Source organism: Numenius arquata, chromosome 5, assembly GCF_964106895.1.
Source record: "Numenius arquata chromosome 5, bNumArq3.hap1.1, whole genome shotgun sequence".
Classification (NCBI taxonomy): Eukaryota; Metazoa; Chordata; class Aves; order Charadriiformes; family Scolopacidae; genus Numenius; species Numenius arquata.
The window spans coordinates 27,391,766-27,405,272 of record NC_133580.1 but is presented as its reverse complement, the minus strand read 5'-3'; the positions used below and the strand labels follow the sequence as shown (position 1 = coordinate 27,405,272).

At 48.3% G+C, this 13,507-nt stretch overlaps 1 protein-coding gene across 1 annotated transcript; it reads left to right on the top strand.

The window, feature by feature from the left end:
* The first annotated feature begins 15 nt into the window (after nt 1-15).
* Nucleotides 16-13,421, top strand: HGSNAT (heparan-alpha-glucosaminide N-acetyltransferase). Its single transcript, XM_074148039.1, has 17 exons — nt 16-264; nt 586-725; nt 1,256-1,377; nt 2,328-2,397; nt 3,787-3,856; nt 5,343-5,449; nt 5,917-5,993; nt 6,626-6,656; nt 7,546-7,706; nt 8,026-8,141; nt 8,842-8,963; nt 9,554-9,680; nt 9,828-9,914; nt 10,606-10,683; nt 10,796-10,866; nt 11,018-11,130; nt 12,164-13,421. Exons 1-17 carry the CDS (start codon nt 16-18, stop codon nt 12,343-12,345), a joined length of 1,923 nt encoding a protein of 640 aa, XP_074004140.1. The 3' UTR covers nt 12,346-13,421.
* The last annotated feature ends 86 nt before the right edge of the window (nt 13,422-13,507 follow it).

Below are 13,507 nucleotides of genomic sequence, written 5' to 3'. Positions count from 1 at the left end.
GCGGAGCGCAGCGACATGGCGGCGGCGGCGGGGCTGGTGGCGGCGGTGGCGGCAGCGCTGGGCGCCCTGCTGATGGCGCCCGGCCTCACGCAGCCCCACGGGAAGGGCTCGCCGGAGGGGAGCGGGCCGGGGCACCGCGGCGGGGGGGCGGCGGCGGCGGAGCGGCGGTCTCCGGGGAGGATGGACCAGGCCCTGCTGCTGGTCCGTAACGAGCTGCCCGCCCAGGGCCTGCGCCTCGCCGCCCTCTCTGGCGCCTGCCACCGGGTGAGCGGAGGGAGCCGCAGCCTGGGTTGTTGTGCCTGGGTGTCCCTTGTGTCACCCACCCCCGGCCTCCCCTTTTGACAGCCTTGCCCCGACCCTCGGCGGGGCTCCTTGGCTTTTCCGGCCTCTCCCCGCGGCTTTGTCAGGGCGCTTGGCTTGGGGTTTGCCTTTTGACTGGCCCCGGTCAGTCTGCTGACTGCTGACCCTGCTCCGGTCCCTGGGCATCTTTTCCTTTGCCGCTATGCAAAGCAGGACACCCCCCCCCCCCCCCCTTCGCACTCTCCTTTGGCACTAACGAGTTCCCTTCACCTTTCTCTCCCACAGTGCCTGTATCAGTTCCTGGCGTTCGTCCCGCCGAGCGATGGGAGCCTGAAGAAACCAGGCACAGCGGCAGTGATGGTTGATACCCAGCATCCACTCACCCTGCTGCTCAACAGCTCTGTGGGTGACAGAGAGCTCTGCGAGTAAGTGGCCCAGCCCCAGGGAACACCTGGAGACCTCTATCTATCTCTCTCTATATATATATATATAATATTTTTTCTTGAAGCCATGCACCTATTGATTGCCTGCTCATCACCTCCTTTTTCCTGACTGTTTGGACCTCAAGTTCAGTCTTCCCCCCCCCACTGCTGTAACTGTGGCGCACGTTGTAATTGTGCTGAAAGGATCTAGGCACGAGCAGGAGCCGAAGTGGTACGCGTTGAGCCCAGCACGTGCAAGTGCTTGGTTTCTCTCGCGGAGAGTCTGTAGTTCGAGAAGAACAGGTGACGCAGGAGGCAGTGCACGTGTGGTAAAGCCTCTGTGGTGTGCTAGGGGAGGGTAACGCTTGGCAAAGGCAGAGCCAGGCAGCTCTTTGCTACATCCTGCTGTTAGGCCAAGTTTTCATCTTGCCTTTCCCACAAGCTTTCAGGCTTAACAGTCCCCCAAATGCTGCTGTGGTACCTGCGTGTAGCGGTGATGGCTCAGCAAGTTTCATTTCCTTTATCCTTTGCAGGATTCAGTATCATTTTGGAGAGTTTGGCAATTATTCCCTTGTGGTAAAGACCCTAAGTACAAGCACCAAAACTGTTTCTTGTGACCTAGTCATCAATGAAGGCCCTATCAACAGCTACCTCCGTATGTAATGCTCTGTTTTTCCCCTTCCATTCTACAATTTGCATGTCTCCCAGCAAAACCAACTTCCTAAAAAGCCCACGCAGCCACTCATGCTGTGCTGAAAATGTGTCACGGGGCTTGCTCCTCCTCTCCCAGCGCCTTACCTCCTTATGTTTTATACACCCGTCTTGAGGCCCTGACCAGGATCAGGCCTCTTCACATGATACACTGTATGACCACAACCCTTTTGCAGCAGGGATTAGCCCCGAAAAATCAGTGGGTATGTGTCTGGAGGGAGATACTTACGTGGTTATTTCCTGTTTCCCTGCATGTTTATTTATGTTTGTATGCAGAATCTTCCCTCTTCTTCCCTCTGTCTTGCTTCTCTCACCAAATGGGAAACAACTCATGCAGCGTTTCTATTTTTGTTGCGCTTTTAATTTTAAACCTCACGTCTTGCTTTTTTTGTTCATCTCTTTTCCAGGGCTGTTTCAAACTCTCATCTACATCTCTTTCATTCTTTTCCTTTACATTAGGTTATTCTTCAGTCCTTCCAGTTTTCCAGCTGTAAGGAAAAATTCTCCATGCTCGCAAACTCTATTACCTTTTCTACTGTCTTCTTCATGTTGAGGCTGTTTCTAAATCTCTAGTTTCTTCTTCAGAATGTATGGCACATCGACTCTTTTCTCACCGTTGCCATGTCATGCAGTACGTTTTGCCTTTTTTATGCTGAGGTGTGCAGTCTCTGAGCTGCACTTTGAACCTAGCCTGCTTTTGGTTTGGGTTGTTTTGTTGGTGGTGTTTTTTTTCCTCTGGGACTCAGGCTGGGGATATGTATTGCATGGAGAAGGCGGTGTGAAGAATGGTGGGTTGGGCTTTTTGTCATGTTTGTGTCATGCTTGGCCAAGCCCAGCTGCTAAGTGGTTTTGTTATATCATTTACAGAGTTGTGTTCTTCTCTCTTTCATGTAGCTATTCTCTTTGCTTTCCTGGTTTACATGGGGATCCTTGCTATCCTGATTGCCGGGCACCTTTTTATGAAGTAAGTGAGCAGTATTGCAATACCTCCTCACACGTGAAGTGGGGCTGTGTTTAAAAACGTGCATCGTAGTGTGGTGTGTCCCACTGAAGCCCTGCTTCAGATTCTGTTTCAGGTTGCCATCCACAAGTTAAAACTGTGATAGCTGTCCATATCCACAGGCCAAGTGCCGCGTCCTGCATTTTGGTCACAACAACCCCAGGCAACGCTACAGGCTTGGGGCAGAGTGGCTGGAGCTGCCCAGCAGAAAAGGACCTGGGGGTGTTGGTGGACAGCCGGCTGAACATGAGCCAGCAGTGTGCCCAGGTGGCCAAGAAGGCCAACAGCATCCTGGCCTGTGTCAGGAACAGCGTGGCCAGCAGGAGTAGGGCAGTGATGGTGCCTCTGTACTGGGCACTGGTGAGGCCCCACCTCGAGTGCTGTGTTCAGTTCTGGGCCCCTCACTACAGGAAGGACATGGAGCTGCTGGAGCGTGTCCAGAGGAGAGCCACCAAGCTGGTGAGGGGTCTAGAGAACAAGTCATAGGAGGAGAGGCTGAGGGAACTGGGCATGTTTAGTTTGGAGAAGAGGAGGCTGAGGGGGGACCTCATTGCCCTCTACAACTCCCTGAAAAGAGGGTGTAGAGAGGTGGGTGTTGGCCTCTTCTCCCAGGGGAATAATGACAGGAGCAGAGGAGATGGCCTGAAGTTGGGGCAGGGGAGGTTTAGATTAGATATTAGGAAGAATGACTTTCCTGAGAGGGTGGTCAGGCACTGGAACAGCCTGCCCAGGGAGGTGGTGGAGTCACCATCCCTGGAGGTATTTAAGAAACGTGTAGACGTGGCACTTCAGGGCATGCTCTAGTGCCCGAGATTGTGGGGGTCTTTTGTGTGTGTATGGTTGGACTCGGTGATCTCAGAGGTCCTTTCCAACCATGAAGATTCTGTGATTCTGTGATATGACAATAAATACAGAGTGATACAATTTCCCTTGAGGGATCTCTCGCAGCCTTGTTAGGTTGTGTGTAGAGCTGTTGCTCCAAAGCAGCTGACGTCCACCCTAAGCTTGCAGACGTACTGCCGCACCTTCCCATAACTTGTTCCTGGGTCTAGACCTCCGCCTGTGTAGCATGTGCAGCCTTCCGTCCCGTGCACTGAATGACGTGAGTCATCCTTGCCTGTAAACAACCTGGGAGTAAAGCCCGGGTTTGTGGCAGTGTAATTACATAGCTGGGCTTCACTGGGGGTCCAGGTACTGTCTGAATCCCAGTATTTCGTACGTGAGCTGGGAAAACAAAACCAGAGACTGTCCCAGCTTTTTGACTCATGCTGCTAAAGGGTTGGTATTAAGATGAAATTGTCCATAAAGTACTTCTTGTTTTGCTTTGTGTTTTAAACTCTTACTAATTTTCAGAATCGATCCAGTCAGAAACTGGGTTTACAAGAAACTGAACCCCAGAGAAACTGATCGTCTGATTAATTCTGTGAGTGACCACAGTATCTTTAACTTGCATTCTGTAGTGTTTGTATCTCTCAGGAATACACACTATCTGGGGACTTGTTTATTACAAATCATCTTCTCTTTGTGTGTGTTCTTGTATTGGAAAATCTTGTATTGATCTTCAGAAGGATGGAGCACCTCCCCTATGAAGACAGGCTGAGAGAGCTGGGGTTGGTCAGCCTGGAGAAGAGAAGGCTCTGGGGAGACCTCATAGCAGCCTTCCAATATCTGAAGGGAGCCTACAGGAGAGATGGGGAGGGACTCTTTGTGGGGAAATGTAGTGACAGGACAAGGGGTAATGGTTTTAAATTGGAGGAGGGGAGATTTAGATTAGATATTAGGAGGAAATTCTCTCCTGTGAGGGTGGTGAGACACTGGAATAGGTCGCCCAGGGAAGTTGTGGCTGCCCCATCCCTGGAGGTGTTCAAGGCCAGGCTGGATGGGGCTTTGAGCAACCTGGTCTGGTGGGAGGTGTCCCTGCCCATGGCAGGGGGGTTGGAACTCGATGATCTTTAAGGTCCCTTCCAACTCTAACCATTCTATGATTCTAGGTCAGACAGGCAATTTTGTGTCAATGGATAGACTAGGTTTCCACACAAGCTTAGTGGATTCCCAGTAGAGCTCTTGCAATTCTTCGCCGTACAGCTATGTGCCCTCTTTAGTTCCCTTGCAGCAAATGTGTCAGTGAAAATACTGTCCCCTTCTGACATAGACAATGTAAGGGAAGGGAAGAAATGCCAGCTTTCATGTCAGCTTCCAGCACAGTAGGAATATTAGCAGGATCTACACTTAAATCAAGATTTTTCTGGCAGCCCTAGAGCTGGCATTTGTGTGTCAGCCGTGTCTTGTACTAGGATTTAGATAGATCATCACGGTCTGGGCTTCACATCTAGGAGATCCAAACCTGTCTAGAAGCAAAAGACTTGGGAGTAGAGCTCTGCAGCAGTTCTTCTAGTTGGGCATCTCCATAGCTGTGTTACAGCGACGTCTGCTTCTTTATGCTGTCACTGGGGCTGGTCAGAGTGACTTAGGGAACTCAACAGGAAAGTCTAGTTCTCTAATCGGTCTCTCTATGGTGTCAGACAAGTGCTGATGGGATGGGATGGGTTGGATTCTGTTTGAGAGTCAGCAACTGGATCTGCTCAGCTCTGTTGTAAAGCAGCATTCAGAGCGACGGCAAGTCTGTGGCTGATTTGGACTGGACCCAACTCTCATCACAGCCTCTTTTGACTGCATTGTTGTTTCCACCCTGGTCAAAGGTGTAGCGTGGAGCACCTGCAAATAGTATTGCAATATGGTGGAGCCGCGAAGGGGTTAGAAGTAGCAGGTGGGGAAACAAGAGGAAGAGGAAGATGGGGAGAACAAAGACAAACACAGTATGTGAAAGTTTGCGGATTGGTGACCTCTGTTCCCTAGGCAGCTGATGCAGCTGCTGACTTGCCCTTTGTGTGTCTGGTTTGTTCCCGAAGGAGCTCGGGTCCCCGAACACAACAGACTCCGTTAGCAGCGATCCCACCCCGCGTTTGTGGAGCACAGCTTCTCGGCAGCGTCTGCGTTCCCTGGACACATTCCGAGGGTGAGCACAAGACCTTGCTCAAAAGCATCTCTTCCAAGAGATTTTTCCAATGGCGGTTTGACAGGGCATGGAAATATATAGCAGATGGATGGTTCAAGGGGGTCTGTTTAACTTGGAAGAAAATCAACGTTTTAATTCTTGAATTTTCCAAAACACTTTGCAGTTGATCTAGTTTGGGGAAACACTAAAGTTGTGGCAGAGGGTGGAAAAGAACAACATATTTTTAGTGCGAAAACGCTATGTGAAGGAGCTTACTTTGATTCACTGCCACCCATGGTCTTTGAAATGCTGCTTCCTGGTTGGCAAAGCTGGAAACCTTGTACCTAATCTTGCTTTTAAAAAAAAAAAATCCAGATCTCACAGTTAGAAATGCTTTAACGGGGCTAAACATCAACTGTGTGTTCATATAAATATGTATTTCATCGACATGTGATACTTTGTGTGTGTTTTTGTTGTTGTCTTTTCAGGCTCTCTCTTATAATTATGGTGTTTGTTAACTATGGAGGAGGAAAATACTGGTTCTTCAAACATGAGAGTTGGAATGGTAAAGTACAATTGAGATGGTTAATCTGGGTTTGAACTGCAGCGGTATCTACACAACGGCCAGCGCTGCAGCTGCGGCAGCAAGCCGTTGCTCAGCTGGAGGCTGGGACGCTGTGCCCGTTTGCCTCAGCAGGGTATCATCTGGCCCGTTAGGTTAATGGGCAAACCAGTCTATAGTCCCGTTCGTCACACAGTCACGGGATGGCTGCAGATCACAATCTGGGGGTAACCTTTCCATTTTCGATGCAGGTTCGTATCTTTACCTTCTCTGTGTTGTTTAATGACCACAGTCAAGCTGATGGTGCTTGATGCTGGACAAAACATGCCGTGATTGGCAAGCTGAAGGGAAAGGGGTTGGGCGTCATGCTGCCCTAGTGGAGAATAGCAAGGATCCCATCCCTGAAATCTTTCCCAAGACACAGCAATCCGTTCCGACTTTATTTTTGAAGAATGGTAAAAGCAGCGAAGCAAGATGATTAGCTCTTTCTAAGTTTTGTTTATAATGTGTTTTAGATTTTGGAGCATCACGTAATTGAAAGCAGCCCGCAATTCCTCTGGAAATTCAACAATAATTTTGTTAAAATTTAGGGAGGATTCAAGGTAAATAATGTGTTCTTTCCTGTTTCTCTGTAGGATTAACAGTTGCAGATCTGGTGTTTCCATGGTAAGTCTTCCTGAAGAATAGTTCTTGTCTCGAGTCATTCTTCATGTTAAGGGTTGCAAGGAGAACATTGTGGGCACCTTGCCTTCGTGCGGAAATGTATTTGGAGGGGTGAATTTGTGTTAAACGGTTGATAGGGGTCTGCCCCTCCAGGTAACAGCATCACCCTTATGAACCAGTAGAAGAGCTAAGTGCTTTTGGCTGCCCCACATCCTCCTTCTTCACCCCAACTCAATGTCCGTGGGAGGCCCAGGGTTACCCACCAGTGGAGGCGCAGTGTCCCCGAGGAGCTCGTCGCCACGCTACTGTGTTGAGGGCGGTCGGTCTGGCAAGATTCAAAGCTGGAGTGATGATGTGTATCCAGAGATAAAATAGCCAAGGGAATTTGGGATTCAGCTAATCTGTTTATAACTGGTTTTATGGGGAAGCGATTATCCCACCTGCCCCTGCCACACTTTTCTAAACTACGCACCGGTTGCGGTTACTCTCGGAGATGGGAGCTGGGCTTGGAGCGTGAACCTAATCTACAGCGGGGAGTGGGTCAGTTCTGGATTGAATCGCGGTTCTGCAGCTTGTGTTTTACTGCCCCGAAGATGCTAATTTAATTTTGGGGTAAATGGAATTTTTTGTTGTGGCACGCGTATTGCTGCAAAAAGACCAGAATGCAATTACCTCCCTGAACTTCATTGCCTCAGCTCACCGCTGAAAGAGGTGGAAAGGTTCCGTAGCGTAAGCTCAGCTTGTCTGGGAATTCCTAGCAATCAGAGGAAGTAAAGTTGTCCAGTTTCTGTTGGGCCAATGCAGGCTGCTCTGTTAGCTTTAGCGTTTGCTGTCATGCGCCTGTGTGATGAGACATCTGTCAGCTATAATTCCCAGCTGCTCCGTTCTCCAGGTTTGTGTTCATCATGGGGACATCGATATCGTTGTCACTGAGCTCCATGCTGAAGTGGGGAAGTTCCAAGCGGAAGGTGCTCGGGAAAATCCTCTGGAGGAGTTTTCTGCTAATCCTGCTGGGAATCATAGTTGTGAATCCCAATTACTGCCTTGGACCACGTGAGTGGAACTTGCTCTTTTCCTCGTATTTCTACAACCGTTGTTGCTGCCTCCTTGGCTAGGCTGTTGAGAAAAGTGTGTCAGCCTTTGCGTGGGGGCAGTTTGATGGTATGCTGTCGATTGCTGGGCAGTTTGACCCCTGTTTATCATTTTAGTGGTGGCTTTCCCAGGGTTATGCTTAACAGAAAGTGGGGTGGCAGAGTGGAGGTGTCCCTTGTACCTGCAGTGGGTCTCAGCTCTCCCTGGAGAAGAGCAGCTTTTTTTATTTAGGAAAGAGCCCGTGTCTGCTCCTTCTCCACATTGCTTGCATGTTTTCCAGTGTCCTGGGATAATCTGCGTATTCCCGGGGTGCTACAGAGGCTGGGATTCACGTACCTGGTGGTTGCTGCTCTCGAACTCCTCTTCACAAGATCTGGGGCTGAGAGTGGGATCTTGGTGAGTTACGTGGGGAGATAACAAGTGATACCGGAGGAAGGTTGGGCAGCTTTTGCTCTTGTTTGGCCACAAAGAACACATAAGAAATGATGACAAAACATGTAGCATCTCACCTGACGTGTAGCGCAGTGTGACCTGGCAAACATTTCGGGGAACACGCACCCTTCAGTGTCCCAGTCTGCAACTTATCGCACCTAGCTTTGTTTATTTGAGGATTTCACCAATCCCTTCAGACGGTGCTCAGCAGCAGGCATTCCCAGGCACTTTTGATGACTTCCCACCACCAAGGGACCCCAGGGACAGGCATCTCTCTGCCGAGTCCTGTGGCCTGTGTTTTGTCCAGTTAATTTTGGCAGTGTTTTTTCACAGCAGGGGAAAGTAATACTGCTTTTTGGCCTTTCTGGAGCCTTTTTTCCCAAAAGGCTTTTGTTCTACTCATGAATCAAAATTCCTTTTGACATTTCCAAGCTCAAAAACATTGTGGGCTTTTGTGTTGGTTTGTTTCTCCCCCTCCCCCAAGTAACCAAGTATCTGGAAATGGTTTGTGAAGATGAAAGGTCTATTGGTAGAACCCAGTTTTGTAAGGACAACAGCTCCCTCTTGTATCTGGGGAGCTGCCTGCCAGGAAGCACAGGATGTCCCCAAGGGCATGGTTTTTATTTGCCGGCTCATATCCCCCCCCTCCCTCCATATCATGCAGGAGACACCATGTCCGGCTCTGCAGGATATTCTCCCCTACTGGCCACAGTGGATTTTCATTCTGATGTTAGAAGTGATTTGGCTCTGCCTGACTTTTTTGTTACCAGTGCCGGGTTGTCCCAGGTAAGACTATGCATTCAGACTGCTTTCGATGGGGCATCAGATTTGTTTGTCTTCTGCTGAGGAGAAAATACATTTTATTAGCCGCGGAGAAAGAACGAAGAGGAGAGCTTTTAGGCCGGCGGGGTTAAGGGAAGCGTTCATCGTGCGAAAAAAACGTTCTTCACTTTGGTACTAAAGTACCAGGTGCTATAAAAGTGATATAATTGTTCCTTTCTATCTAAGGAAGATGATTAAAATCTCCCTGAGGTCTGGATGTGGTCATCGCGATATCATCCCCGTCTCTTATCTTTGCCCCTTTAAAGGGCCAGCACCAGCAGAGGAGGTTGGAGCAGCCGGCTGGGTAGCCAGGGCTGAACGGAAGCATTGCTGTAGGCTCCCCAACACTGCCTGTCCCCTCACGACCTGCTCGTGGCATTGCAATGATCAAAACAGGGTGCCACCAGCCAGCTGTCATGTAGGACCTCTGTTTCACTGCGTACCTCTGGCCCCGGAAAACACGGAGCGTTTAGTGCGCTGGGCCAGCGGACCAGCTACTATTCAGGTGGAGCGTACTAGCAATTTGTGCCGTAACCTGTTTGCTTCTGTCCTAGGGGCTATCTTGGTCCCGGGGGCATTGGAGACTTTGGAAACTATCCCAACTGCACTGGAGGAGCAGCTGGTTACATTGATCGTTTGCTTCTTGGAGACAACCATATATATCAGCATCCGTCTTCAAGTGTATGTAGCTTTTGGTTTGCTCTGAAGCTGCGGGCGGTCACTGAAGGTAGCTGTCAGGAGGGGCTCAGGAATGGCACCTGCAGGGGGATGGAAGAGGAAGGAGACTGGTTGCTCAGGTGCCCTGTAACAACTGTTTTTCTCTCTAAGGTGATATACCAAACGACCATGCCGTATGATCCTGAAGGGATCCTGGGGACCATAAATAGCATTTTTATGGCATTTCTGGGACTGCAGGTACCTCTTTTCTTTCTGGCTGTGTGATATTATGGGAAGATTTGAAGGAATCTTGGAATTGGGGAGGGAACTCGGTTTCTTTATTTAAGGCTGAGATTGGTTCTAACAAAACCTTTCCCAGAGCAATGTTTTCAGGCTGACTTCGCCCGAGCTGAGTGTCGGAGAAGTGGAATCTAACCTGGCAGAAGGAATATTACCTCATTGTAGCACTGGGTAAAAATTGATTGGGAACCTTTTCAGGGGAGAGCTTGGAACAGAAGTGTGACGCTGAGGAACGAGCCATCAGGACACATTTCTTAGCGGTGCCTGAAAAGGAGCGTGTTCTCCCAGCGGGTCCGGGTGTGACGTGGCACTGTGGAGAAGTTGTTGGGGAGTCAACGTGACGTTATTCCTTCGTGCAGTCCTTGCTGAGGGAGATGGAACTTGAGTCACCTTGTGTCAACCTAATAAAGTTGCTTGTCCCCTTCCTCAGTGTTAATGCAGTAGTAAAGGTGCACCTCTATTGCCGAGTGGGTACCTTCCCCATCTGTGTCTATTCTTTGCAAAGAGTTCCCATTCTGAGCTTTCCAGCCGCTTAGTTGTTACGAATCCTATTCATTAGCACAGGTAGCCGGTGGCAAACGTATCTGGCTCTTGAAATATAGTTACATTTATGAGCATTACTTCATTTGTTGTATTCTTTTTATATTAGGCTGGAAAAATTATCTTGTTCTACAAAGACCGGCACAAACAAATTATGAGTCGGTTCCTGGTATGGAGCGTAGTAACGGTAAGTTGCTCACGTAGCTCTTTAATAGACATGTATTTTTATGCAACGCAAACTTAGTATTGCTGAAACAAGTTGCAGCGGTCATATAAACTTCAACAACTTTCTATTTCAGGGAATTATTTCTGCTATCTTGACAAAATGTTCTAAAGAAGAAGGGTTTATTCCCGTAAACAAGAACTTATGGTAAGCAAAGAGATACAACTTTCATTATGATGTTTGTTTTTTTTTTTTTAAAGTACTGTTTTACCTTGGAGAATGTTTTACCTTTCTTAGATTGAGATCTGTCTGTATCACGTAGTTCTTTAAATAATCTTTCCACTGAAAACGTGTGTAGGTCAATATCGTACGTGACAACCATGAGCTGCTTTGCCTTCATCCTCTTACTGCTGATATATTACCTTGTGGATGTCAAGAGACTCTGGTCGGGTGCTCCATTTTTCTATCCAGGTCAGTAAAATCGCAGCAGGAAACATAGTCCTTCCAATTCTTTCTGCACCGATACTATCCTTTTATGTTTTCTGCACTTCCCTTGCCTTTAGAAGAGTTGGAAATTAGAATGAGGTAACCTGAAGGGTGTCGGAATGATTAGGTTGAGCTGAATCTCTGCATAGAACTGGGACATTCGAGACTGGATACTTAGGAGAGGGTGACTGTCAGGTCTTCAAATGAGGGCTGGACGCTGCTGTTGCCCAATGACCGTTCTTGGTTTGGTCTCCAGTTAAAGTCCCGGGGAACAGCTGCCTAGTATCAAGCAAAATACCACAGCTAGTTCATAGTTGGTTTTGGAAAGGACTGCTGAGACTTGAGCAACCTAATGGGAAACTCAAAAGGCCTGTCAGCAGAGCAATACCACTTCTGAAGATGCGGAGGAGCAAATCCCCTGGGCAGCTGTGTAGGTTCTTTCTCTGTGTTTTTAGATAAGCCTGTCTCCCAAAGCATCCCACTGTGGTTTTAACCACACCGGGCTCTTGACAAACATCTGAGTACAGAACGCAACCCACAGCAGAGGGAACCTTTCAGCAGCTTTGGTGTCTGGGCAGGAAGATGGGTAGGGTTGACAGCAGGGTATCGTTATCTCCTACCAGAAATCCCAGAGCTTCGAAGGGCAGTCAGCATTTTGTTTGTAAAGGCAATAGATCTGACCAAATAGGTTGGCGCTCGGCCACCCTGAGGGCAATAGGTATGATTATTCTCCTTGTCAATAAAATTGCAGGATACTGATTTGGTTGTGTTCTCAATTTTCTCAAGGTTGTCTGTATTTCTTTTCAATAAACGTTTTTTGGGGGGAAGAGAACCCTTCAGACTGTATTTGAAAGCACACGTGTGTAGTATCTTTGGGGCAAGTAACGCTAGCTGTTGTGATTAGCTCTTGTTGTCTCGGTGCCACCCTGTTTCATAAGCCCGGCATGCCTCTGCCTGCTTGCTCTGAAGCAAGCTCCTACCTGCTCTTTCAGATGGTGTGACCTCTGCTTACTTTCAGGAATGAACTCAATCCTGGTCTACATTGGACATGAAGTGTTTGAAAATTATTTCCCTTTTAAGTGGAAGATGCAAGACAGTCAATCCCACGCAGAGCATCTGACTCAAAACCTCACTGCGACAACTCTTTGGGTCATAATATCATATTTACTTTACAAGAGAAGGATATTCTGGAAAATCTGATAGAGGTGGTCGAGGTCTAGCAGGCCTAAATTCTGATGGGGCAAGTGCATAAGGTGGATTAGCCTGAAATATTGCCACTCGTGCTAGGCTGTATTACTAAAAAGGGATACTGGTTCAAGTTTACAGTGTTATGCAAGTTGTCATCAAGACTTTTATGTGACTTAAGGGACGGTATTTTCCTATTTAGCAAAAACTTACTAGTCTGCTGCAGTCGCTCTCTTTCTGCTTTCTGTATTTTGTAAATATTTTACTGATCTCCCTCCTTCACATAGAGAAACTGAACTTACTGCAACAGTTGGGCAAAGACAACCTGATGGTGCTTACAAAAAGGGAACTGCAAGGGATCTGGGTGGTGACTGCAAGGGGTTAGCAGAACGGGACTGTGGTAACAAGCCACCCCCTAACTCGCGTGGTCTGGGCTTTGTGTATACCCTTGGCACCTGCTGCATGCCTGCGCCACACCGCCTACTGGCACACATTTCACTTGGCCGCCTTTTTGAATCGGGGAGCACCGGCAGCATCCTCAGCCCTGCCCTTGGACCGACGGTGCAGTGACTGGCTGGAAAGCTCAAGGGCACCTCCGTGCCACAGCGTGCTGCAAAAAGTGGGTGACTCAACTCACCGTTCTTCATTGTATTCTTCCAATTTGGTCTTGGATCAAAACCTTTTAGGTTTAGGATCCTTCTGAAGCCTGCTGCCAAAGATCTCTTCTATGGGCTTATCAATCGACGTGCTGCTGCTACAGGTTCAGCAGCCCCTCTGTGCGTGTTCTGGGCCTTTGTGTTCCGTTCTTCTAGCATGGATGAGGTCCAGGTTTCACACGCTGCACTTTAAAAGTGCAGAAAGGCCAGTTCCTGTTGAGTTCGTATAATCGCTTGGATATTACCAAAGTTCAATCAAAGCAATCCTGTTTGTAGATGGATCTACCTAAGGACCCTGAATCTGAAAACCAGCAATACAGGTAGAATTCAGCCATAAAGGAAGAGATAGCAGACCAATTAATAGTTCTGGAAAACTCAGGAAATTCACTCATGCTGTGATTTCCAAACTAGCACTAATAAAAAGCCTGAAATACCCTGCTGTGTTCTCTGTTAATGTATAAAGACGGAAAGAACTAAGACGCACACCTTAGTATAATGTTACGGAAAAAATCCAAAACAAA